Source organism: Mauremys reevesii, linkage group 2 (assembly GCF_016161935.1).
Source record: "Mauremys reevesii isolate NIE-2019 linkage group 2, ASM1616193v1, whole genome shotgun sequence".
Taxonomy (NCBI): domain Eukaryota; kingdom Metazoa; phylum Chordata; order Testudines; family Geoemydidae; genus Mauremys; species Mauremys reevesii.
In genome coordinates, this window is record NC_052624.1 from 207,708,228 (window position 1) to 207,733,035 (window position 24,808).

A 24,808-nucleotide genomic window follows, 5' to 3' on the forward strand; every position below is an offset into this window, starting at 1 on the left:
TTTTGTCCTTTTAAAATGTGTATATGTTTTATTGAGTTGTGTCACTTTAAAATTAGAATTTTTTTTATATTTATTTTTTGTAAATAATGACCTATGGCTAAGGCCCTATATATTAATAAATGCATTATTATTTAATTATTTCTACTTTCCTGATCTGCAGATTCCATGGTAGCTTAAGCAGTCAAGCCTGGAGAAAGAGTGTGTCACTGACATCAGATTTACTATGCCAAAGCCAATAATCCCCAAAATTATATGCATTACAGAAAAATATCCAAATGCCCATAGAAAAGAAAACCACAGTTTAAATTAAAAAATGCAAGAGGATTGTATACTCATATATAAATATAACCCAAAATTTTACCACCCTTCCTCCAGGAGTATGTTCTGCACAGATTTTCAGTATTTTAAAATACTATCTGTTAACGGACTTTTTAAATGAAATCAGTGTGTGTAAGTAAAGCTCAGACCACAAGCTATTAGTAAATGTTTTCCAAGGAAGAGCTATTCGTGAGCACAGCATCAAAACCCTGCAAAACAACCACTGTTTGTTAAAATTATATGTGAATTTTCTGATCCAGAGTTACCATTGACTGCCGTGCCTACTTTCTTCTATTGTTGTTTTCAATTAAAAAAAGCTATAAAGGCAGTGGGGGTGGGGAGGGAGCTTTCCTATTTTCTGCTGTGAAAGGCAGTATAACAATAAACCCTCTCTTACCTTTCATCAAAGTATTTCTTCTTCTTTCTATCATCAGTTTAAAATTTCCCTATTTTCACAAGAAGGCCATAATTTGCCTGCTTAATGGGTTTTCTCTATTTTCTCAGACAAGTTTTTCAAAACTTACCAACACAGATCAAGTGAATTAGAGCCCAGAAATAGCCATCTGGATCAAACTGCAACAGAGAACATCTAAATAAATATATGCACATGCATGTAAATAAGTCCACAAATACTTCTTTTGTATGTGGTTTCACAAATTAAAAGCAATGGGAACTGCACTATAAACAACACATTAAGAGCAATTAAAGATTTCTCAAAGACTCTTTTAGAGCCCAGAGGATCATCCTACCTCAGTGTATCTGGACTTTATATTCCATGGACCAGCTCATCAGCTGGTAAAAATCAGTATAGCTTAATTGGCTTCCATGCATTGATTTAAATAACCTGAGAATCCAACAACCCCCCTAATCTCCACACTCTGCTGTCAAACCCTGGCATTGCAGCTACTCTTCTTCAAGCAGAGAAGAGACATGACTCCCTCAGAAACCTGTCACAACTAATTCTCCTAAATTAGCACAGCAGATGGGGGACTGCTGCAGAGTACTGCAATATGTTTCTTCCCACAGTAGCCAGTCATTCCGTCTCTCCAAGGGTACCTCTACACAGCTAAAAAGACCTGTAGTAACATGTCTCAGAGCCAGGGTCAACTGACTCAGGCTTGCTGGGCTTGGGCTGCAGGGCTAAAAATAGCAGTGTAGATGTTTGGACTCAGGCTGGAGCCTGGGCTCTGAGACCCTTTCTCCTTTTTGGGTTTCAGAGCCCCAGCTCCAGCCCGAGCCCAAATATCTACACTGCTATTTTTTTAGCCCAGCAGCCTGAGACCTGCAAGCCCGAGTCAATTGACTCAGGCTCTGAGACTCACTGCTGCGGGGGTATTTTTGCTGTGTACAAGTACCCTAGGATTCTCAGCCTCTGCAGGCTTGTAACAGGAGAGACCATATGACTGGATCAAACAAAGATTGCAGCGCAGATCACTAGGCCTGCCCCAGATGTGTACCTTCTGTTACAGTATCCACTCTTTCATGACACATGCACACATACCATAAATACAAAAAAACTTCACTGTCAGGAAAAAATTACTTAACTCCTACTACTTAGTTTGTGAGCTTCAGGGAGCAGGGCCCCATCTTTTTGTTATGTTTGTGCAGTACCTGAATAATGGGTTCCTGGTCTATGACTGTCTATCATAGACAGATGCTCTCCGTGCTTCTATGGCATCTTTGTATCTCACAGTCTATAATTTATCCTTACAACATGAGTGCTATTATCCCCATTTTACAGACAGGAAACTGAGGTACAGAGAAGCAAAGTGACTTGCCCAAGATCACCTAGGAAGTCTGTGGCAGAGCAAGAAATTAAACCTGGGTTTCCTGAATCCCAGGCTAACACCTTAACCACTGGAACATCCTTCCTCAAGACTGAGTCTCTTAAAAGCTACCGTAATACAAATAAACAAAATAATAATGCTCATATACTATGTTGTTATTAGGGCTGTCAAGCGATTGATTTTTTAAATTTCACGATTAATCGTGATTAATTTTTTTAATCATGATTAATCGCACAATTAAAAAAATTAATCACGATTAATCGTGAGATTAATCGCTCTGTTAAACAATAATAGAATACCATTTATTTAAATTTTTTTGATGTTTTCTACATTTTCAAATATATTGATTTCAATTACAACACAGAATACAAAGTGTACAGTGCTCACTTTATATTTATTTTTATTACAAGTGTTTGCACTATAAAAAGACAAAAGAAATAGTATTTTTCAATTCACCTAATACAAGTACTGTAATGCAATCTCTTTATCATGAAAGTTGAATTTGCAAATATAGAATTATGTACAAAAGTAGTGCATTCAAAAATAAAACAATGTAAAGTTTTAGAGCTTGCATGTCCACTCAGTCCTACTTCTTGTTTAGCCAATCGCTCAAACAAGTTTGTTTACATTTGCAGGAGATAATGCTGCCTGCTTCTTGTTTACAATGTCACCTGAAAGTGAGAACAGGCGTTCTCATGGCACTGTTGTAGCCGGTGTCACAAGATATTTATGTGTCAGATGCGCATGCTTCAACCACCATTCCAGGGGACATGCGTCCATGTTGATGATGGGTTCTGCTTGAAAACGATCCAAAGCAGTGTGGACCGACGCATGTTCATTTTCATTATCTGAGTCAGATGCCACAAGCAGAAGGTTGATTTTCTTTTTTGGTGGTTCGGGTTCTGTAGTTTCCGCATCAGAGTGTTGCTCTTTTAAGACTTCTGAAACCATGCTCCACACCTCGTCCCTCTCAGATTTTGGAAGGCACTTCAGATTCTTAAACCTTGGGTTGAGTGCTGTAGCTATCTTTACAAATCTTACATTGGTACCTTCTTTGCATTTTGTCAAATCTGAAGTGAACTTGTTCTTTAAACAAACGACATGTGCTGGGTCATCATCCGAGACTGCCGTAACATGAAATATATGGCAGAATGCAGGTAAAACTGAGCAGGGGACGTACTATTCTCCCCCAGGGAGTTCAGTCACAAATTTAATTAACACATTTTTTTTTAACAAGCGCCATCAGCACGGAAGCATGTCCTCTGGACTGGTGGCCAAAGCATGAAGGGGCATACGAATGTTTAGCATCTCTGACACGTAAATACCTTGCAATGCCAGCTACAAAAGCGCCATGCAAATGCCTGTTCTCACTTTCTGGTGACATTGTAAATAAGAAGAGGGCAGCATTATCTCCTGTAAATGTAAACAAACTTGTTTGTCTTAGCAATTGGCAGAACAAGAAGTAAGATTGAGTGGACTTGTAGCCTCTGAAGTTTTATATTTTTTGGTTTTGAGTGCAGTTATGTAATAAAAAAAAAATCTACATTTGTAAGTTGCACCTTCAGGACAAAGAGCCTGCACTACAGTACTTGTATGAAGTGAACTGAAAAATACTATTTCTTCTGTTTATCATTTTTACAGTGCAAATAATTGTAATCAAAATATACACTTTGATTTCAATTACAACACAGAATACAAAATATATATGAAAATGTAGAAAAACATCCAAAATATTTAATAAATTTCAATTGGTAGTCTCTTGTTTAACAGTGTGATTAAAACTGCAATGAATCATGATTATTCATTTTTTTGAGTTAATCGCGTAAGTTAATCGCATGAGTTAACCGCGATTAATCGACAGCCCTAGTTGTTATTAAACATAATAGGCCAAGGAGATGGTTTTATAACCCTTCACAAAACTGACTGTGAATTACCTTAGCACACACGCAAAAGCCATGCAAATATATTCCCCTGGCTTGGAAACAAGACTCCCAAATACCAAGGTCAAAGACAGCTGACAAAACAGAACCCACCTGCGTGTCAAACAAAGGAAGGCACCCTGCTGCGATCAGAAGGAATAGCACACTGTGTGAAAGAAAACAAAGACCTATAGTTCGTAATCCAATGCTGCACTCTCAGATCAGATTGGGAGTTTCCATTCAACCTCACACTGACATCCCTTCATTTTTACATAAATGATCACTTTTTCCACCAACAGGAAGGTATTTAACCTATTCTCCTTTGTATTTAACAACAAAAAAAGAATTTAATCAGCAGAAAAGAATACCCATGCAAAATGTACATGAGTTAATGCTGTGGACAAGCTTTGTACTTGAGAGTATTAATCGTATTGTGCCAGATTCTCCCTTATCATCCAGCCCCTTTGTTCCACTCTGGCAGCACAAATGGGGGGTCAGGTTATGGCAATAAATGGCCAGCAAAGAGTTCCACTTGTTGAGGGGAGTTCCCTGCTGTCATAAACCCAGCAGAGGTGGCACCTGCACCAGCCACTCCTCCCCCATGTCCTAGCGTAGGGAGCACACTGGGGCCACGGTGGACTGAGGGTGCAAAGGAGAGACGCTCTAATATACCAATCCTCCACTGGTGTAAGGACCCTAAAGCTGCTCTTACTCACATGAGGGCTGAGTCAATTGCAGAACCAGGTAGCTATAACCTGCTCTTTGACAGCACCCTTCTCCCCTGCGCCAGGCAGAGCTCAGATGCAGGGCAAAATTAAGCCTGTTTACTTTAATTGTTGTAACCCTCATCCCTCCCCAAGTATCCCTTTTTGTCATCTGTTTGTCATCATTTCTTAAATTCACCTAATTCAGAATGTACGCATTTTGGGCCAAAGTTCGTGTCTATCTTTATTTCTGCAACACACCATGAAAAGTTAGGAACTCTGAATCAATAGTAACAATAATGAATAATTGTTTTGCAGTTAGTTTTCCAGGGTTGTGAGGTGTTTTTTGGTTGTTGGGGTTTGTTTGTTTTTAAAACGTGGCAAGGGAAAGCAAAACCAAGCAAGAAAAACTCAGGCATGCTTGATGGAGATAATCCAGTGATCAAAACCCATGTATAACAAGATCACTGGGGAAAAAACACCTGGATTGAAAAAAGTTCTAAAACATCAATGAACGTGTTGCTTCTAAGCAGCATAAATGTTAAACTAATCTTCTCTGATTAGGAGCAAGGGGGCAGCTTTACTCTCAAGCTCCAAAACAAAGTGGCTAATCCACACTCTAAGGCAGCGTTTTTCAAACTTCGGGTCACAAGCCAGTACTGGGTTGCAGCATGTCAGGCACTGGGTCACTCTGGTCAGCACTGCCAACCAGGATGTTAAAAGTCCCATTGGCAGTGCTGCCCAGCTAAGGCAGGCTAGTGGCTACCTATTTCGACACCACGCTGTTCCCCGGAAGCTGCCAGCAGTGGGTCTGGCTTCTAGGTGGGGAGCCACGGGGCTCCGCGCACGGCCCCCGCCCTGAGCACCACTCCGCACTCCCTTTGGCCAGGACCTGGCCAATGGGAGCTGGGGGGAGGGGGGGCAGTGCCTGTGGGCAAGAGTCGGCGTGAAGCCACTTGCACGCCTCCGCTTAAGAGTCAGACCTGCTGCTGGCCACTTCTGGGGTGCAACGCAGTTAGCGGGGCCAGGATAGGTGGAAAGCCTGCCTTAGCACCCCCGCTGTGCCACTGATTGGGAGCTGCCCGAGGTAAGTCTGAGCCCCAACAGCACGCCCAATCCCCTAACCCTGCCCTGAGCCCCCACAACCCGAAGCCCCTCCTGCACTCCAACCCCAGAGCCTGCACCCCCAGCCCAGAACCCTGAACCCCTCCCACACCCCAACCTCCTGCCCCAGCCGAGTCCCCTCCCACACCCTGAACCCCTCATTTCCAGCCCCACTCTGCAGCCCTCACCCCTGTGCCCCAGCCCTGAGCCCCTCCCACACACCAAACCCCTCATCCGCAGCTCCACTGGGTCGCAGGCATCAACAATTTTCTTCAACTGGGTCCCCAGAAAAAAAGTTTGAAAACCGCTGCTCTAGGGGTTCTGCGGGAGGGAAGGAGCACTTGGTCTTCTGAATGAATAGCTTTTCTATTTCTTATTCTCCCTCTCTCCTTTTCAGAGGTTAAACTTATAGGGACAACAAATAAAGGACCAGATTCTTCCACCAGCATGAGAAAGGGTGGCAGAATTGGGCCCTATAATTTTCAGAAAGGCGATTTTTGAGCTACTTTAAAGCTTCATTCTTTTGCTGTTTATGATTATCCTTTGGAAGCTTAAACTTGAAATATGTTTCCTTTCCAAAACATTTTTTGCCTCCATCCCGTGCCTGCAATGGTTTGTTAGTTATAATCATTGGCCTTCCAGCAATGCCATTTAAGTTATACAAAGGTGGGGGGGGGGGAGATGGGGAAATCTATTTATACAATTGTTTTTAGAAAATGAAAATATATAAAGATAATTTAATTACATAAATGTTGCAACGTGGGCCTACTTCTGCCCACAGTAATGTGTCTTAAGTCATACATTGTTTTGGTGTTCCATTACCTGAAGCAAACATAGAAACCAGAGCCAAAACCAGTGCAATTCACCCCATCTGAGTAGCTTAAAAAACTTACCTACAGATTTTTAGGAGAGAGGTCTGCTGTATAAAAAGAAAGAAAATGTGCTCAAAAGATTTAAAGTGACTGATCGCTGAAAAAGTGATCATTTTTTGCATTAAGATGGGAGATAGATTTCAAACATTTTCTCTGGTGACCCTAAATATTTGCTATTACATAACAAAAATTCAGAACTAATCATTTAATAAAATAAGTTCTACATATGGTGGAAAGGAGTCTCCCAACAAAGAGTTAAAGCCATTATAGATCATCCCAACCGGCAAATAAATTGGTTCAGAGGCTGACAAACAACAATAAACCAGCCATTGTGCTTGACTGGGACACTTACTTTGCAGTAGAATGAGGATTATAGATTGGCATAAACCAATCTCAGAACTGAATTTTCAGCATACTGGTCATCTTAACCTGAAACCAGATATGAATTTCATACCTGGCCTTTATCTTGGAGTGAGCCAAAAGCCTGGCTATTAATACACCCAGACTGTGGCGTGGCTGGATCAAATTATAGACATTTGTACAGCCTTTGAGCTTCAGTTTTTCAGCGGCACCCAGTGCTGGCTGTTAGTCTTTTATTCTACACACCACAGATGTAATTAATGGAAGATTCCTTTCAAACTAGAGGAGGCTTCATGTGGTATGAAGTGCTTGCCAGGGCCACTCTACACAGCAAATCACACTGATCTCTAATAAGCAGGATCTCGAATACATCTTAAGACTAGAGACAGATCCCACTCCTGTTAAAGGAAATGGGAATCTTTCTCCTGACTTAAATGGGAATTGCACTCTACAAGGGTACATCTACACTGCGTTTTAAAACACATGGCAACAAGTCTCAGAGCCTGCGTCTACAGGCATGGACTCGTAGTTATGGCCCTAAAAGCAGCTGTGTAGACATTGCGGTTCAGGCTGGGGCTCAGTCTCTGAAGCCCACCCTGCCTTCCTGGGCTTCAGAGCCCAAACTCCAGCCCAAACCCGAATGTCCACACAGCTGTTTTTAATTCTGTAGCGCAAACCCGATGAGCCCGAATCTGTAGATCTGGGTTCTGAGATTCGCAGCCATGGGTTTTAAAAAGCAGTGCAACCATACCCCATAGTATCTAAAAATATATGGTTTCCCCCCACAACCTTCATGTTCAGATGCGATCAATTCTAGCTTTGTATAGTTCACGAGACTCATATCATTTATCAAATCACTATACACACTGTACCTGCAAGATTTAAGGGGCCCAATTCTCCTGCCATTGAGGTTAAAGGATCAAGTTCTTATATCTGGCAAAAGGAGATGGGATTTTCATTTGCAAAAGGAACAAATCATCAGGATCAAACCAGTCTTAAAAAATACAGATCAAATTGTCAATATACATTCAAAGTATTTCCCTAGCCAAGAAAAAGGTCAATAGCTTGATATTTGCTGACAGGGACTGCTGTCTCTGAGACTCACTGCAGTGCAATCACTGCAGGCAGGAAAGCATGCAGGACTAATTTAGGTATTAAAAGAAATACAGCATCTTGTTATAGTGCAGTTACATTACAGGAACTGGCCTTTCATATATCGATTACCTCTTTCTGCACAAACTTCTGGAATCCACAGGTTATAACTTCTGCTGCATTGTGGACAGTAAGGAACACAGGAATTGGCTGCCACCGGAGGAGGAAAATGACATTCAGAATTAGCACCCTCTCTCTCTACAGTAAGCTGTTATTCATTTTCCTATATCTGTCTATTGATACAGAAACTTGGGTGTTACTTAAGACTAAGGCATTGTGGATGCCATGGTTTTACAGGTTTACCATCAGTTTCTCCCATGGAGAATTGCCATAAACTAGGGAAGTAGTATAGAATAAGGTACTCAAGCAGTACTGGAATTCCACCTTCAAGCCAAAAGGACCCAGAGAGGCCTCTTGCTGCTACTCCAATGAAAGTAATCAAGAAATAGACAACAATAATAGTGATTAATCTGACTCCAGGTGAAGTCAACTAGACTGCAGGTGCTCAGCACTTTTTTTAAAATCAGGTCTGAGGTGTCTCAGATTGACAGCCAAAAACTGAGGCAACCCAACATTAGAAAATGTTGATTTTAATTCTCATAATACTCATGTGAGAAAAGTAAAAATTAATATCCACAGATGGGGAAAACAGACTTGGAGAGATTAGTTCATGTTTGTAAAGTGCTTGAGATCCACTTGGATGATAAATAGTGTATGCATCAAACACATCTTAGATTTTATTTTGCAAAGAAGCCTCAAACCATTTTTCTGTGTTTTGTTCTTCTTTTTCAATAGCTGGACAAAATGTCCCTACTAAAATATTCCTAGCTATAATGACAATTCAGATGGAGCAATGAACACATTTACATGATTGCTTTAGACACCCTTAAATTAGCAAGAAAATGTAAAAAAAAGTGCATGTAGGCAGCAAATTGTCAGCTGCTCTTTCACTGATAATGAAAACCTAACAAGTACTGACCCCACAGCTGGACTTGGACTTCTGATGCCAAGTGAGAAAGTTAAAATGAGACCATCTAATATTAGCATCTTGAGCTAGACACAATAATAGGAAAATCTAGAAATAATGATATCCAAGGAAAGTTGACACCAGAATTTACATTATTCCTTTTGTGGAGCCAATTTACTACTTTTTTTGTATGCTATTGGCTCCTTCTAGAGTCAAAAGAAATGTGTTTTAGAGCCAACAATTGCTCCAATTTGACCAGCTCAGTTAACCTTCTCCATATGTTTATTATCTTTGATGTGAATTTTTTTTTTTAACTGTATGAGTGGCTTTAGTTCTCATGGACGGAAGGTTTACCGTCTGGGACCAGCCAGTGCAATTGGATTCTGTGTGGACTTCCCTACATAGTTCTGTCAATGCATCTCAGTCCAGACACAAGCAATCCTCTTCCAGTTCCAGACCTGTCCTGAGCAGAGAGATGGACAATGTGTTTTGTGACGTGCACAAATAATAATAGAGAGCCCAATACAGTAAACAATTATGTGTGTAAGTTATTCACTTATAGGTGTTGGAAGGATTGGGCCCTTGGCATGGCCCATGCAATTAATTAAATTTCTACTTATGAGGTAAACCACTGGATCCAAGAGCCAAACATACCGCTGATGCGAGCAGGCCCAGCTCCAGTGATCTGTTAAATTAATTTTCCTTACGTCTGTATTATATGCCTATAGTGGACATTGAAGCATGCATTCAGGAGTGAAATTCACTCAAATACATGAATCTACACACCAGTTAGGGTCCATGAACTAATAGGACTATTTTCATGAATAATTCTCATGTGCCGAAGTGTTTGCAGGATTGGCCCTTAAATCCTGACTTGTCCACATCACAAAACGAAGTACGACTGGTAGCTTCTGTTCAAGAGAGGTTAGGACATGGACTCCTAAGATCTATGCATGGACGGAAACCTCATTGTGTGGATCTCTGCCATCCTGCACAGAAGTGGGCTCAACCCTTCCTCTCCCCACAAAAGACATTCCCCTCTTTCCTGGATGTCCATGTATCCAGGCAGTAAGAAAGGAGTGGAAACTGGGTAAACCAAGGGAGGAGTGGGTGAACCAGGGATCTGACTGGCAGGGGCGGCTCTAGACATTTCGCTGCCCCAAGCACGGCGGCATGCTGCGGAGGGCGCTCTGCCGGTGGACGGTCCCGCGGCTCCGGTGGACCTCCCGCAGCTTCGTGCACGGAAGCCGTGGGACCAGCTGACCCTCCGCAGGCAGGCCGCCTTCGGCGGCCTGCCTGCCGCCCTCGCGGCGCCAACAGAGTGCCCTCCGTGGCTTGCCGCCCCAAGCATGCGCTTGGCGTGCTGGGGCCTGGAGCCGCCCCTGCTGACTGGGGAGGACTTATTCAGTACCTCCTCCATCCCTGTGGAGTGCAGGCAGAGAAGACAATACAGCCTGAAGCCTGAGGATGCATTATTGTTTCCTTTTAGCCCTTTCTAAAGGAACTGTGGTTAGTCACAGCCAGGAGAAGCCAAATGGATCTGCTCTAACGAAGAGCCAGAGAGGCCACCATTGTAGATGGCTGGGGTGAGATTCCATCTGCAGGCAAATGGCCCCAGTTTCCTGAAGATCCACTGTAACCCACAGGGAATGAGATTGGGCCCCACAGCCTTTTCCATGGCAGTGGGGGGCCCTGCCTTCACCCTCTCCACCCAACAAGATGAAGCTGAGGTGTATCATTGCAAGCAGATCCTTATGGAGATTTCCCTCCCCATCCCTCTTGTGGGTTTTAATGTGGGTGGGTATGATCTGGCTGTGGAGTCAAAGAGTGTTGTCTAGGTCTGGATTGGGATGCATTGACAAAACTCATAGGGAAGTTTGCACAGCATCTGATCACACAGACTGGACAATTCCTATAAAATACTGATATGGGTTTTTTAAAATAAAGTCACAGGATTTTCATTTTCAAAAATACTGAAGGCAATTTAAACAAATGATATTAAATATTACTTAGAGCATACTTGACTTCACCTAGATCTTCACTGGCCTATTATAGTTTAAATGACTTTATGAATCCATTCAATCCCTTAATCTCTTCCCAAATAGACAATTTGCAATTTATTTTTTCAAACCCCATAATGTGTCAAAAATATCCTATAAAAGGGACACAAGCCTTTTCCACTGATCTCATTATGTATCTCATTTGCAATAGAGGAAAACAATTTAAAAAACAGAGTTAGTAACTCCTCCAGCAACTTCTGTTTGCATAAGGCAGATTGGTGAGGCTCTATTCTGCAAGATGCTGAGCATTCCTGGGAGGTGCTGAGTCCTCTCTGCTATCACTGAAGTCAGTGGGAGTTCAGGGTGCGAGGTACATCTCAGTAATGCTCCACATCTTGCAGAATCAACACTCTAATCTCTAGTAGTGTTAGTAAAACAGCACTGAAATCCTTGCTTGTAGAACATTTTCTTTATCCATGAAGTATAGAGAATCTGGTTATTCATTTCCACTGGTGTGTTCCTTACCAGTCTAGCTAATGCCCTGGAACCTGCATAGATAATGCCCACAAAAAGCGCTGAAGCCGGGAGCCATGTCAGTACTTCAGAACTGTAAAAAAAATGAAAAATACCATTATTTACCACATCCTTTTACAAATGGCCATTAGCAGTAGTTGTTTATGCTGGCCAATGTAAAAGGGCTTTCTCAAGCAAAGCTGTACATATTTAATTCAGTGTTTTGCCCTCACATTCCCACCCCCGACTTACTTAGGAACTCTCCAGGACAGAAAAGAACAAGTTAACTCACCTAACCCCAAATTTCCCTTTTACTGAAGCAGCAGTTGTGCTCCCCAATATATATCTTCCCAGAATACCTGTTTAACTTCCATTAACAGCAATTGTTCGGATTGATTTTGACAGAAATCTGCTCAATAGAAGTTGGAAGATCTGACAGATGAAGGTATAAAATGGCCTGTATGATGCATATTATATATATATACACACACACACACACACACACACACACACACATATATACATACACAGGATGTACATGTTTATTCCTCAGCTAGGTCTGCAAATATATTTCTCACAGGGTCACTTAGCCCTGTGAGATTTGCCTCTTGAGTTTTCATAATGACATACCTTTGACTAAGCCAAACTTCTAGAGGCAGTTTAACAACTAATATGGGCAAATGAAGTCATTCCAGCTTGATCTAATTTTTCTTAGTCATGTTTTGTGCTGTGGGCTGAAGTTTCACCTTTATGAAGAGTCTTCACAATTTGTTTTCTTCTGCAAGTCTCAGAGGGTAGGGGAGGAAAAGCACCAAGCAAGTGCTTAACTTCAGTGAGAGTGATATCAAATCCTGAATAAGGGGGGAAAAGGGGAGCAACTAAGGGCTTGATTCAAAGTCAATTAAAGTAAATGAATTTTTCCATTGATTTCATCTGGCTTTGGATCAGGCCTAACAGATCATGAAGTAAGGCCGGAATATTTATTTTTAAAAAGTGTGGAATCCTAGTTCTTCCAAAGTCAATTGAATACTACAAAACAAGCCCCTGGTTTACATCATGTTCATGAATTGTGGACAAGCCCCAAAAAGTGCAGTCACATGATGCAAAAAGCAACATTAAAAACTCCATTGAAGAATGTGAAATTAAAATGAGCTGAAATGAGGATATATGTGCAAAGATTTATGCAACCACAATGAAAGAAAAAACATAAAATCATGTTTCATCTCCTTCTGCACATTTCTTTTCATATAGGCTTTTGAAGACACATGACTAAAAACCCAGGAGATCTAAAAGTCACAGACATAGAAATCCCCAGGCTTTCTTGTTTATTGGGTAGTTATGATCATTTTGATAGGAATAATGCACCTTTTAAGGCTATTGACTTCAACTGGAATTTTGCCTGGATCAGGATCTGAACCTACTGTAGTGCACTACCAATGAGTTCACATCAGATCCCTACCTAAAGCAAATGATGCCACTGGAATGGAGAACTCTGGAAAAATAAAACCCCGCAACTTGAGAACTGGATTCCCATTAGGAACATAAAAATAAAAAAATCCTGACCACCATGTGACGTTTCAGGAATTCCTGAAATGTTTATCTCTTCAGTGCAATCATATCAAATGCAGTGGAGAAGAATTTCAAAAAGAAGTTCCAATGATGTAACAGTATGTTGGGTATTTTTGACCAAGAAAAAGCCTCAAGTAACATTTCTTTGAATAGTCCAAGAGGGGAAACTGAAGAAGGCTGCCTGTAGTGTGACCCTAGGCCAAGAGAGGGCACATGAGAGGCAGCTGGCTGGGTTACACTGAGACCTGGTTTATGCTACAAGGTTAAACTGACATAAGCTACCTTGAGTCAACCTATCTGTGGAAGTGTCTTCACCTAAATTTGGCTCCTGCCGACATAAGTGCCTCTCTACACCAATTTAATAACACCAGTTCGCTGAGCGGCCTAAGGTCACATGGTCGGTGTATTTAGGTCAATGCAGTGTCAGTGTAGACACTGTGTTGCTTACGTTGACTGTTACTGGCTTTCAGGAGCTGTCCCACAATGCCACACGCTGACAATACAAATCGATACAAGTGCTCCTGGTGAGGACGCACACCACCAATACAACGAGCCAAGTGTGCAGCCCCCCACACAAGCGATTTAATAACTGCATGCCAACATAAGTTAGGTCAACATAAATCTGTAATGAAGACATGGCCCGAGTCACTTGTAGTAACGTGACTGACAGCAGAATGCAGCGACATGCATACAGGGAAGTAAACCGCTGTAACAAAGACAGGAAAGGAAAAGGCAGCTTCCCAGGCTGTTAGGATGTGATCAGAAGCTCACTGAAGTCAATAGAAAGACTCATTAACTTCAGTGGGTTTTGAATCAGATCCTTAGGGCTCTGCATTTCTCTTTGAGTGAATGCAATATGAATCATAGTCTCTTACTCAGGGAGTAACTATGGAGATATTATGCATAGCCCCTAAGGGTGGGAACATCTCCCACTCTCTACAGAGCCCTTCTTGCTGAGCCAAGTTCCATACAGAGTTACAAATCCAGCCTTTTTGCAGGTAGGAGAAGGGTGACTGTGGTGGCCTTGGGAGTTAGGGGATGATAAACTGGGGTGTCCAAAAAGCTAAAGAAAACTTGTTGTAAGCCACATGCCTTATATAGCTCAGTATCTGCTGCTTTTTAGCTTTTATAAAAGATATTTCTTGGGTTCAGGGTCAGAAGTACACGCAGGAGAAAGAGATATTCCAGTGCAAAGCTAATGGGGCTACATTTTTCAAAAGCACCCTTTAAGTTTGGGTGCCTTACTTGATGCACCTGATTTTTCAGAGGTGTTGAACACAGCTCCCAGAAGCATCACTTGGTGATGTGGACACTTGGCACCTCTAAAAACCATGTTTAGCTATCTAAAGATGGGCTCTCAAAAATTAAAGCCACCCAGAACTAAAGAGCATTTCTGAAAATTTGGACTTAAATGTCTTGCATGAATTGCAGTACCTAGCTAAGAGTACAGCAAAATATGAGACTTCATACAAAGACTGGAATATAATTACAGTGCTTTGCAGAATGAGTCTAAAGCACTGACTATGCCTAGTTATTTAATTTAGTCATTAACTAATAGTTAGAGAATGCCTACTCCATAAAACTATGGAGAAATTCTCTCAACTGTTCATCTCTCAAGGGTTGTTAGTCTCATTTAATTCCCTGTATCAGACTGACATCTAGTGGATGTAAGGCTTTGTTTCCAAAACACACAAAAAAGCTGGTCAAAATTTTTCCATCAAATCTTTTCTTTGATAGAAAATGGCTTTTCAACAAAATCCAAAGTTTTCATCTAAAATGTTCTTCAACATTTTTCAAGGTTTTCACTGAAAGAAATAAACATTAGAAACAAAAAAATATTCGGTTTAGTTCTGGGTATGGCTTTAAATTTTTCAACAACCCATAAAAACCTCAAAGAAAAAATTTGACAAACAATTTTGATTTTGGTTTCATCCAAAAAACAATCATTTCCAAATGAGGCCTACTTAAAAAAAATTGACAGGATGTAACTTATGCCTGCATCTCTTCTGTATTTCCAGGAAATATTAAGGGTAAAGAAAAATAATGCATATAGTAGGGGTCGGCAACCTTTCAGAAGCGGTGTGCCGAGTCTTCATTTATTCACTCTAATTTAAGGTTTCGCGGGCCAGTAATACATTTTAATGGTTTTTAGAAAGTCTTTCTATACGTCTATAATATATAACTAAACTATTGTTGTATGTAAAGTAAATAAGGTTTTTAAAATGTTTAAGAAGCTTAATTTAAAATTAAATTAAAATGCAGAGGCCCCCCAGAGCAGTGGCCAGGACCCGGGCAGTGTGAGTGCCACTGAAAATCAGCTCACGTGCCGCCATTGGCACAAGTGCCATAGGTTGCCTACCCCTGGCATATAGAATAAAAGTTTGTTAATAACTGTAGTTACCAACTACCACCAACAGAACAAGGCTGTTCTCCGAAGGCCCTGATCCTGTCAATGAGCGTTTTGGCCCAAAATATTTCCACTCTATCCAAATTGTTTATAAAAAACATATCGGGACGCAGGGCCGGTGCAAGGATATTTTGCGCCCTAGGCGAAACTTCCACCTTGCGCTCCCTCTCTCCCCCCAGCATCACTTATTAAAAACTTTCAAAAATGAATACTGCATAATGTGGCATTGTTTATTAGAATTAATATACGTCCAGCTTGAAAATTTATTAATTGAATTATTTAGTCTACATATTTAATGAAAATAAATGAATAACCTGACAGTGCTGACATTGTTATCGTTTTCACTTTGCACAACATAACATGGATCTTAAAATAAATCACATACATTATACACAACACACTGTCACAGAGTAACACCTCATAATTTAGAATTTATTTCTCCACAGGGAAGGGAAGCAGACTGGGTTTGGTCAGTGAGGGTTCGGGTTTGGCTGGGGCAGGGAAAGGAAGCAGACCGGATTCAGTCAGTGACGGTTCGAGGTTTGGCCTGGAGGAGAAGGAAGCAGACTGGGTTCGGGTCAGTGGGGGATTGGGTTTGTCTGGGGAGCGGAAGGGAAGCAGACCAGATTGAGTCAGTGGGGTATCGGGTTAGTGGGGAAGGGAAGCTGATCGAGTCAGTGGGCTATCGGGTTAGTGGGGAAGGGAAGCAGACCAGGTTCAGTCAGTGGGCGTTCGGGTTTGGCTGGGGAGTGCAAGGGGAGCAGTCTGCAGCCGGGGTTCGGTCACTGGGAGGATCGGGTTTGGCTGGGAAGGGCAAGGGAAGCGGACTGGGTTTGGGTGTGGAGGGGGGCAGCGGGAGGGGTAGGATTCAAAGAGCCGCAAGATGAAATAGGCACTATCCTCTCCAGTCCCTGGCATGCAGCAGCAGCGGGCCAAGTGCACTTGCAACAGGGCAATGGGAGCATGTGGCCTGCTTTGCCTTCACGAGTCCGTCCTGCACCCGGGCAGGGGAGTTGAATATTGGGCTCTCGCTCCAGCAGGGGGGTGTGGGGCAGGCAGGACTGTGAGGCAGAGAGTGCGCGGCCCTCACACCAAAGCAGGGTCGGGAGGGTAGAAAGCTGGGCGCAGGGAAGTGGGTTAAAACGGCTTAGCCGCCCCTCCACGCAAGCAGAGCCTCTGCCCTGGAAATCCTGCAACCGGCTCTCCGAGGAGCATGCCATGCGCAAGCCGTCCCACTTGCACCATACTGACAGCACAGCTCAGCCCAGCGGGGGGTTTTACACTTCCCGAGGCAAGCTGCTCCACTCTCCTTCTGGCTGCTGCTGTGCAATCTACAAGACAGAGGAGCTTGTACTGTAATAATGTACCTACCAACATAGCAATCTGTACAATTATCGATTCACAATCAAAGGACTTCACTGGCTTTCTAAATGGCAGGAGTCGGAGAGCAATTCACTGGGAGTGTGATTCTTATCACCTCTCTATAGTCTGATCTAATCAAAGGACTTCCCTAATCGCTGGCTGTCTAAATGGCAGGAGAGCAATTCATTGGGAGCGTGGTTCTTATCTACACCCTCTCTACAGCCTGCGTCTTGATTGCTATCTGGTCCTATTTTTAGGCACCGCTTTTCGGAGCCCCCCAAATCTCGGCACCCTAGGCGGCTGCCTAGTTTGCCTAGTGCTTGCACCGGCCCTGTCGGGACAAATTCTGTTGCCATCTACGTCCCTGCAACCTCTCTGAAGTCAGTCTAGTTACTTGGGCATAAGTGAAAGCAAAATTCAGCCCACTACTTGCAAAAGAAAGGATTCCATTCAAAATTATGGAGTCCAGAGTTACAATGCCCTATTCAAATTGTTTAGGTCTCAACACAAAAGTGCTCTATCTGAAAAACCTATCAACTAATATCACCTTGAAAATTTCACTCCTTTATCAAATAAACTAGATATATCTTTTTAATTACAACCAAAAATATGTAAGTCAAGAAATCTTGGTTGCACCACCTTTTACCACTCACTCTTCATGGAAAATTGAACCTTCACATCACCCATGGGCTGTATCTCATGCCTTTGCTAAGTGGAGTTTGTCTTTGAAAACCGTACATTTATACTCTGAACTGTGCTCACTTTCCATCTGTTCCTACGTGGCAGCTCAATATTTTCCTCTGCAGCAAACCTAACTGTGTCATAGTCCAACAACAAAAAATAAATATTAATGACGTATTGCAGAGTTCACCGTACCTTGAACTGCAACTGATCTCCACCCAGCCCAGCTTCCAGGAGACATGGAGCAGAAATCCACCAACTAATGTCTGCCACCTGAAACAACACAGAACAGTCACTCTGGTGGGTTTTTTAAAAATCACAAACCATATTTTCCATAGCGAAGTTAGATTCCCCCCATATGTGGCTTGGCATCTTTTCTTGTCGTGCCTCCTAGCCCTGGAATGTCACTCCTGAGCCTGCACAGCAGTGATGGGCAACCTGCAGCCGTGCAGATGTAATCAAACTGTCTGGAGGCACGCCAGCGGATTACCCTGACGAGCCACAAGTTGCCCTCCACTGTTGTACCGCATACAGCCCTGCTCTTTTCTTTTACAACCTTTCCTCTTCATTAGCCTTCAATCTCTCCACCCCAGCCATCACTCTGGCCACTGCCCCAAATCTAATTGTATTCAAATATACTTTATAAGGAAGGAACTGACCACATTAAAGATTAGCACCCCAGCTCTGTTACATTATAACCTTGGTCCTTCCATATACTTTCCCAACACCGTTGATTTATGGACTCTTGCTCTGGGTTAAAGTAGACTGTAGGCAGGGATCTGTCCGTTTATTTGTCTGATAAGCACTAGGCATGCTAATGATACCCAAAAGCTAACTTTCTGTTCCACTATATTATAGAAGAGAGAAGGGGAAAGAAAACAGTTAAATAAACAATGTTTTGGGATTGAACTTCCTCTTTGTCTTCCCAGGTTGTTTTGGTTTGGGGATTCTTTTTGTCCATCTGTTTAAGTTTAAACCCTGTAAATGCTACTGGATCTAAGGCTTCAACAACTGGCTTCAGGTGGGGATCATTCCTGGCAGTAAGCAGCAGAGATACCAGGTGTAGTCCCACTGACTTCACATATCAACTCAAACATGACTCTTCATGGTAGCTCATACTAGGCCTGGATTGTTAACTCCCTACGGCACAAACTATATTTTCTTCTATCTAGTGCCAAGCGTACTGTCAATAACAATCAAATAATGAATACATAGACTGCACACAACACTCTTTAATCTGTAGCTTCTAGAAAGAGCTCCTTCATAACCGGCTAGTTTTTTGTACAAAATCCAAAACATCCTGGATCTGCCACTATATTGGTATTTCACAACTAATAACACTCTACCCTATCAGAAGAGCCGTCTCTATCCTACTAGAGAAACAGCATGTGAAATCATGAAAAGACTGTGAGGGAATTTATTTGAAACTATAAAAAGAAAATCTGTATACTCAGTGTTAGTTTTATGTTGCACATTTCCTTTTCCTTTGGTTTAGCAGAGTCTTCTTTGGTGGTTGGGGTTTGAATACTATTTGCTTTATATTCAGTAAATGTTTAGTGTACTGTGCTGTAATGCAAAACCATTGTAACCTGTGTAACTGTTAGGCACAAAGGGTTTGTTTGCCTGTTAGTCCTTTCATTGTGAAGCGCTCAATTTAAGCAGTGCGTTGCAAAAAAAGAAAAGAAAGACACCATCACATGCAATGCACTCTACAGCAGAGGTGGGCAAACAGTGGCTCGCAGGCCTGCCCGGCCCTTGAGCTCCCTGCCGGGGAAGCTAGCCCCCGGCTCCTCCTCTGTTGTCCCCCCTTCCCCACAGCCTCAGCTCGCCATGCCGCCAGCGCTCTGGGTGGCGGGGCTGCGAGTTCCTGCCGGGCATCACGGCGGCGCGGCTGGCTCCAGCGGGGCGGCGCGGCTGGCTCCAGCGGGGCGGCGCGGCTGGCTCCAGCGGGGCGGCGCGGCTGGCTCCAGCGGGCGGCGCGCTGGCTCCAGCGGGCGGCGCGGCTGGCTCCAGCGGGCGGCGCGCTGGCTCCAGCGGGCGGCGCGGCTGGCTCCAGCGGGGCGGCGCGGCTGGCTCCAGCGGGGCGGCGCGGCTGACAGTCCTGCTGCTCTGAGCAGCATGGTAAGGGGGCGGGGATTGGGGGGGTTGGATAAGGGGCAGGGAGTCCCGGGGGGCAGTCAAGGGAAAAGGAGGGGGGGGGATTGGCTGGGTCAAGGGTTCTGAAGGGGGCAGTCAGGGGGCGGGAAGTGGGAGGGAGTGAATAGGGGGCGGGGGCCAGGCTGTTTGGGGAGGCACAGTCTTCACTACCCAGCCCTCCATACAGTTTCGGATCCCCGATGCGGCCCTCAGGCCAAAAAGTTTGCCCACCCCTGCTCTACAGCCTGATACTGGTGGAAAGCAGATAGCTTACTGCCCACAGGAAACATTAATAACAATCAGTGCAGCTACAACAGTTCACTTTACCTTGTCTAGACGAGGGGCACACAATAATGTAAAAGCTGGGTAAGCCGGATGTTCATCAGGGGCTTGACCCTGCTCCCATTCAAGCCAATGGCAAAACTCCCATTAACGTTAATGGTGCAGGATCAAGTCCCAGAGAGCAAACTCACCTCTGGTATTGAAGATAATCCTACAAGGTGCAGAGCACCCACCACTTCTATTGAAGTCAATGAGAGTTGAAGGTCCTCAGCACCTTGCAGGAGAGAATCCTACATTAGACAGAGAACACAAGCAATGACAACAGACCTATGGTAGGGTGAGATGGTGAGGATAAGGTGCTTTTCTCCCCTGCTCATTTACTCCCAAATCTAAAGGGATAGCATGCAAAGGCCTTTTAACAGTCAGTATTTACCAACCATTACTACAAGATAGCCCACTATTTCCATGTACTTGGAAAAGGAAATAACTGTAGCAACTCCGATAGAACAGTGTGGTAACTGCTAGTGAATGCTGACTTTTAATGAGGACTTACCATATTTGTCTTCTACATATTCCCCTCACACACACTTCATCCCAGAAAATATGAAGTGTTATTGTGTGTGTGTACAGTGCCTAGTACAGTGGAGTCCTAGTCCATGACCAGGCCTCTTGGGTGAAACAGTAATATAAGGTAATTTGTACACACATTAACAGTAGAACAGACTCCTGAAAAAAAAGTTCATAACTCTTTTTTAGATTAATAGCCCTCACAGGCCTCAAAGAAAATGGAGATTCACCGGGGTTCATCACAGTAAAGGGCGGGGGAAAGACAGAAAAAGTCAGGTAATGCTCCAGGACGTGAAAATATCCACTCTCCATAAACATTACTGGCAGCTCAGATATGCCAAGAGGACAAAAATGATGGTGAAATCCTGACCTCCATTAACATCAAATGGGCCAGGATTTCACTCAATGTCTTTTATAAATTGATGACAGCAGTGATAGTAAATACAGATAACTTGGCCAAAACAAAAGGCTTGTCAGAGTCACTTGCATAAAGTTGTGATTTGTAATACAGAATTACAATTAAGAAATGGGCTGAGCTTGAAAATAAAGTGCCCTTGTATTTGTGTTAGCCTTGATACAGATTCATCTTTAATTGTTAGCGTATTGGAAGAAATTAAGTAAATCATGTATGCACATAAGCCAAAATCAGTACTTCTTGAAATGGTGTGGGAATCTTATAATTGCTACTTTCCTAGGTTAAAATAACAGGCCACCATGAAAACTAGAATTGATGGAGAGGCTGTTGATCTTGTAAACAGATACTTTACCAGGATGACATTAATATTAACATAGGTTAACAAACACTTTACTAGGGCTACATGGAGTATGTTTTCTAGACGAGAAAAGCATGTAATGACAGGAGATGCTAAAGTTAGCTTCAGCATGGAGCAGCTAGACATTTACTGATTAGAGTCATATTTCAAACAAATGTGTTTTTCAAATGGTACTTACCCTTGAAAAAGGGTAGGGTAGGTGAATTTCAGGACAGACAGGACATACTGGAAAACAAATACCAAGTTAATGAAAATTACACATCCATAGTGTTATAACATTAACAGACATTCACGAAAGCAATGGAGTACAAGAAACTTCTATAGAAGAAAGCATGAGCAAGGAATTCTAAAATCAGTGCAATTTTAGACACATCCCCAGTGCAGAACTGTTCTTCGCATTTCAGATGGACCCTGCCTCAGTGCAGGAGTTACATGGCATTAGAGTAACTAAAGGCTGAGGGCTGCATATTGAACAATGGAGAAAAATATAAATATTGGACAGCTGTCACATTCACTGAGCACCTTCCACACTGCACATGAGGCAAGGATCTGGAGGAAAAAAATATGTGACAATGTAATTAAAACTGTATCATACTGCATGCCCATCCTGGGGCAGAGGAAAGGTTGAATGGGCATGTTAACTTTGCCATTTCCTGACGATGAGCGCTGCACTTTCCAATTTCAGTGTAGTTAGTATAGTTTTTTTGCATGGAATATTAACTAGTGGTTGGAAAGTGCTTTGGAAATGTAACATGCTACAGAAGAAGCATTAATGTTGTTTCTTTAGAATGTTTTAGCAGATCAGTATGTGTGGGATGTGGATCCTAGGGTGATTTCCCACATATGTGTCTCTGCAAATAAGGAGCTAAAATCTGCCGTCACTTATGCCTATGCAGCACCTAAGTACTTGCTATGACAAGGTTTATAAACACCATCCCCGTAAAGTGGAGGAAGGAGTTAAACTTTCTCAGAAGGAAGGAAAAATTTCTGCCACACCCATAGATGTTGGAACTAGGGATGCTACCGCACCTCCTGGCCTAAAGTAGTTTCCGTTATGTACAGGGTTTACAGTTTGGTTCAATGACTCTCAGCACCCCCCACTATACAAATTGTTCCAGCACTGCTGGCCAACCCCCAAAAGGGATAATACAAGCTGTCTGTGCTAAAGGGAGGAGCAGGCAAGGGGACTGTATTATTAAGAAGTAAGGCATTGGGTGCTAGCAGAGACATTTATTCCCTGTAAGGATCATACTTTGCTTAGACAACAGGCTAAGAAGACTCTGCCTACAGGGCTCAGCACTGAACAGTATGGAGGGTGAGAGACTCTGATCGTAGTCTGTTCAGGGACTGTGAGTGGTCCTTATGTTCCCTGGAATGGTGAGAATGGCAAGAACTCTTGGGGAAGATTTAAATAAAACTCTTGATTAAGATCTAGTGTGGGTGATCCTTAGCATTTGAACCTGAAATTTGGGCTGAACCACAATGATCATTTTGGGGCTTCCAGACTTGCAGTGGAATCATATGGAGTAATTTTGGCTTTCTGCTAGGACTCCAGCCATGCTCTTTTACAAGTTCCCACTTAGAGCCTCACTGACATTAATGGGGTTATAAGCATGTGAGTGGACCCAGTTAATCTCATCTAGTTCAGTCAGTCAATCTAGGTTGGGTTTCCTATCTGTCTCATTACTGGGCATAATGTAATGCAGACTTGTTACTGACATTTTAATAATATAGAGTCCAAAGATATGTGTCTTTGGTTGAAACCACAGGCTCCAAACTTAACCAACATATGTATGCAAAAGATACCCTCATTTCTCATATACTATTCATGATTCTTACAAATAAAAATTGCAAGTAGAATTGTAGAATTTAGAGAAGTGAAAATCTATTTGATCACCCAGTCCATTACACTTTCTATCCACATACCCACCTGACCAGTAAGTATTCTAATATTGGGTATCGAGGGTTTCAGAGGTGTCTTTATGCAGCTTGCCTCGCAGTGAAACTAAATACATACTCCAAGCTAACTTTTTAATTGTGATGTGAATAAATATGCCTGCTACACATTTTTTCAGATGAGTATGTGAATAATTGCAACAATTAGGCTGTACAGGTGTAAATGAAAGTAGAATTTAGCCCTGCGGATGAAATTTAACTAACAAACCTATTGATGCATGAGCCAGAAAAGAATCCAGCTTGCAGTCTTAACAATAGTTGCTCTGTAATGCCTTCAGGAGTAAAAAGTAGCAAACACCTATTGGCATAATCTTGGAAGGAGCTGAGCAAAACTCAACACCCATTGCCCTTAATGGGCATGGAGGATGTGAATCTCTTGCAGGAATTGGCCCCTGTATTTTGTTACTAAAGAAATGACTTCAGTACCCACTGGGAGGTCTGAGTACGAATGTGGCATTTTACAGATACTCTTCAGAGCTGACATATGTCTTGGTTTAAAGCACAAGTGTCTTTCTTTCTTTCTTTGCTCTTGCTCATGCAGTGCCTGGGACAAATGAAAATGCCTTATTCTGATTATCTTTTCTGCATTAAAGCCATAAACAATGTTTAGGTGTGTGAGGGAGCTCTCTTTATCTTATCTAAAATAGATTTACCCTAGCACTTTCTGCAGCCCAACACCATTTAGATATAACGCAGCTGCTGTTTTGGTCCCTTTCAGTTCCTACCTGCTACATCAACACCCCTTGACATTCTTAATAGAATGTGTGTGGGACAAACTCAGAAGCCGCGGGGATGGAGGGAGATTTTATATTGTGTCTGCATGAAAAAATACATTTCTCCATCTCTCCTAAGGATTTTCACACATCTTTGTTGTACAAACAAAGGGTCTCTTCTTGCAAAGTATCTGCACCAGTGCCACAGAGGCACCCTCTGGCAGAGAAAAGAAGAAGAGGCTACCCTAGTTTCCCCACAGTTATGTGTGGAAGTACAGAAAGAACTGACAGGGATTTGTAGGGGATCTTAATGCACGACAGTCTTTGTTAGCAAGAGTTAGGCTAACTGTAACCCTAAACGCGAGATTTGTAGAAGCGAGGATTGTGTGAGGCGAGTGGAAAAGAACTGTGTGAGAAGTTGTTTTTCCAACCTTGTGTAGATAATACGAAACCTAGACTGGAGTCTCTTAAGTGACAAAAAGAAGATATCAGGATGACCTATGTATAAACAAAATGCAGCTGTTGCTTATTATTGTCTGTAACAAAAGTATAAATGCTGCTGTAATTGTTTACCTGTTGAGAGAGACCTGTCTAGGAAGGGGAGACCCTATGTCCTAGTGCACTCTCTCCCTGTTGTAGCTGCTAAACAGAATAAAGTATCTGACT

General features: G+C 42.6%; 1 protein-coding gene across 19 annotated transcripts in view; it reads right to left on the reverse strand.

Moving 5' to 3' along the window:
• Positions 1-24,808, reverse strand: part of TMEM241 (transmembrane protein 241) — a 137,404-nt gene that overhangs the window by 110,185 nt on the left and 2,411 nt on the right. For 14 of the 19 annotated variants that reach the window (XR_005593140.1, XR_005593139.1, XR_005593136.1 and 11 more), the window contains exons 2-8: positions 21,652-21,698; positions 17,911-17,988; positions 11,709-11,790; positions 8,289-8,366; positions 6,726-6,751; positions 4,139-4,190; positions 843-891 (exon numbers count right to left, since the gene is read on the reverse strand). Coding sequence is in view for 12 of the 19 variants with exons in the window: in XM_039521291.1 (XP_039377225.1) it covers positions 843-891; positions 4,139-4,190; positions 6,726-6,751; positions 8,289-8,366; positions 11,709-11,790; positions 17,911-17,988; positions 21,652-21,698 (412 nt within the window). In the remaining 7 variants the exon portion in view is untranslated. The remainder of the gene's footprint in view (positions 1-842; positions 892-4,138; positions 4,191-6,725; positions 6,752-8,288; positions 8,367-11,708; positions 11,791-17,910; positions 17,989-21,651; positions 21,699-24,808) is intronic. The other 5 variants (XM_039521297.1, XM_039521296.1, XM_039521287.1 and 2 more) reach the window with 4 other exon arrangements.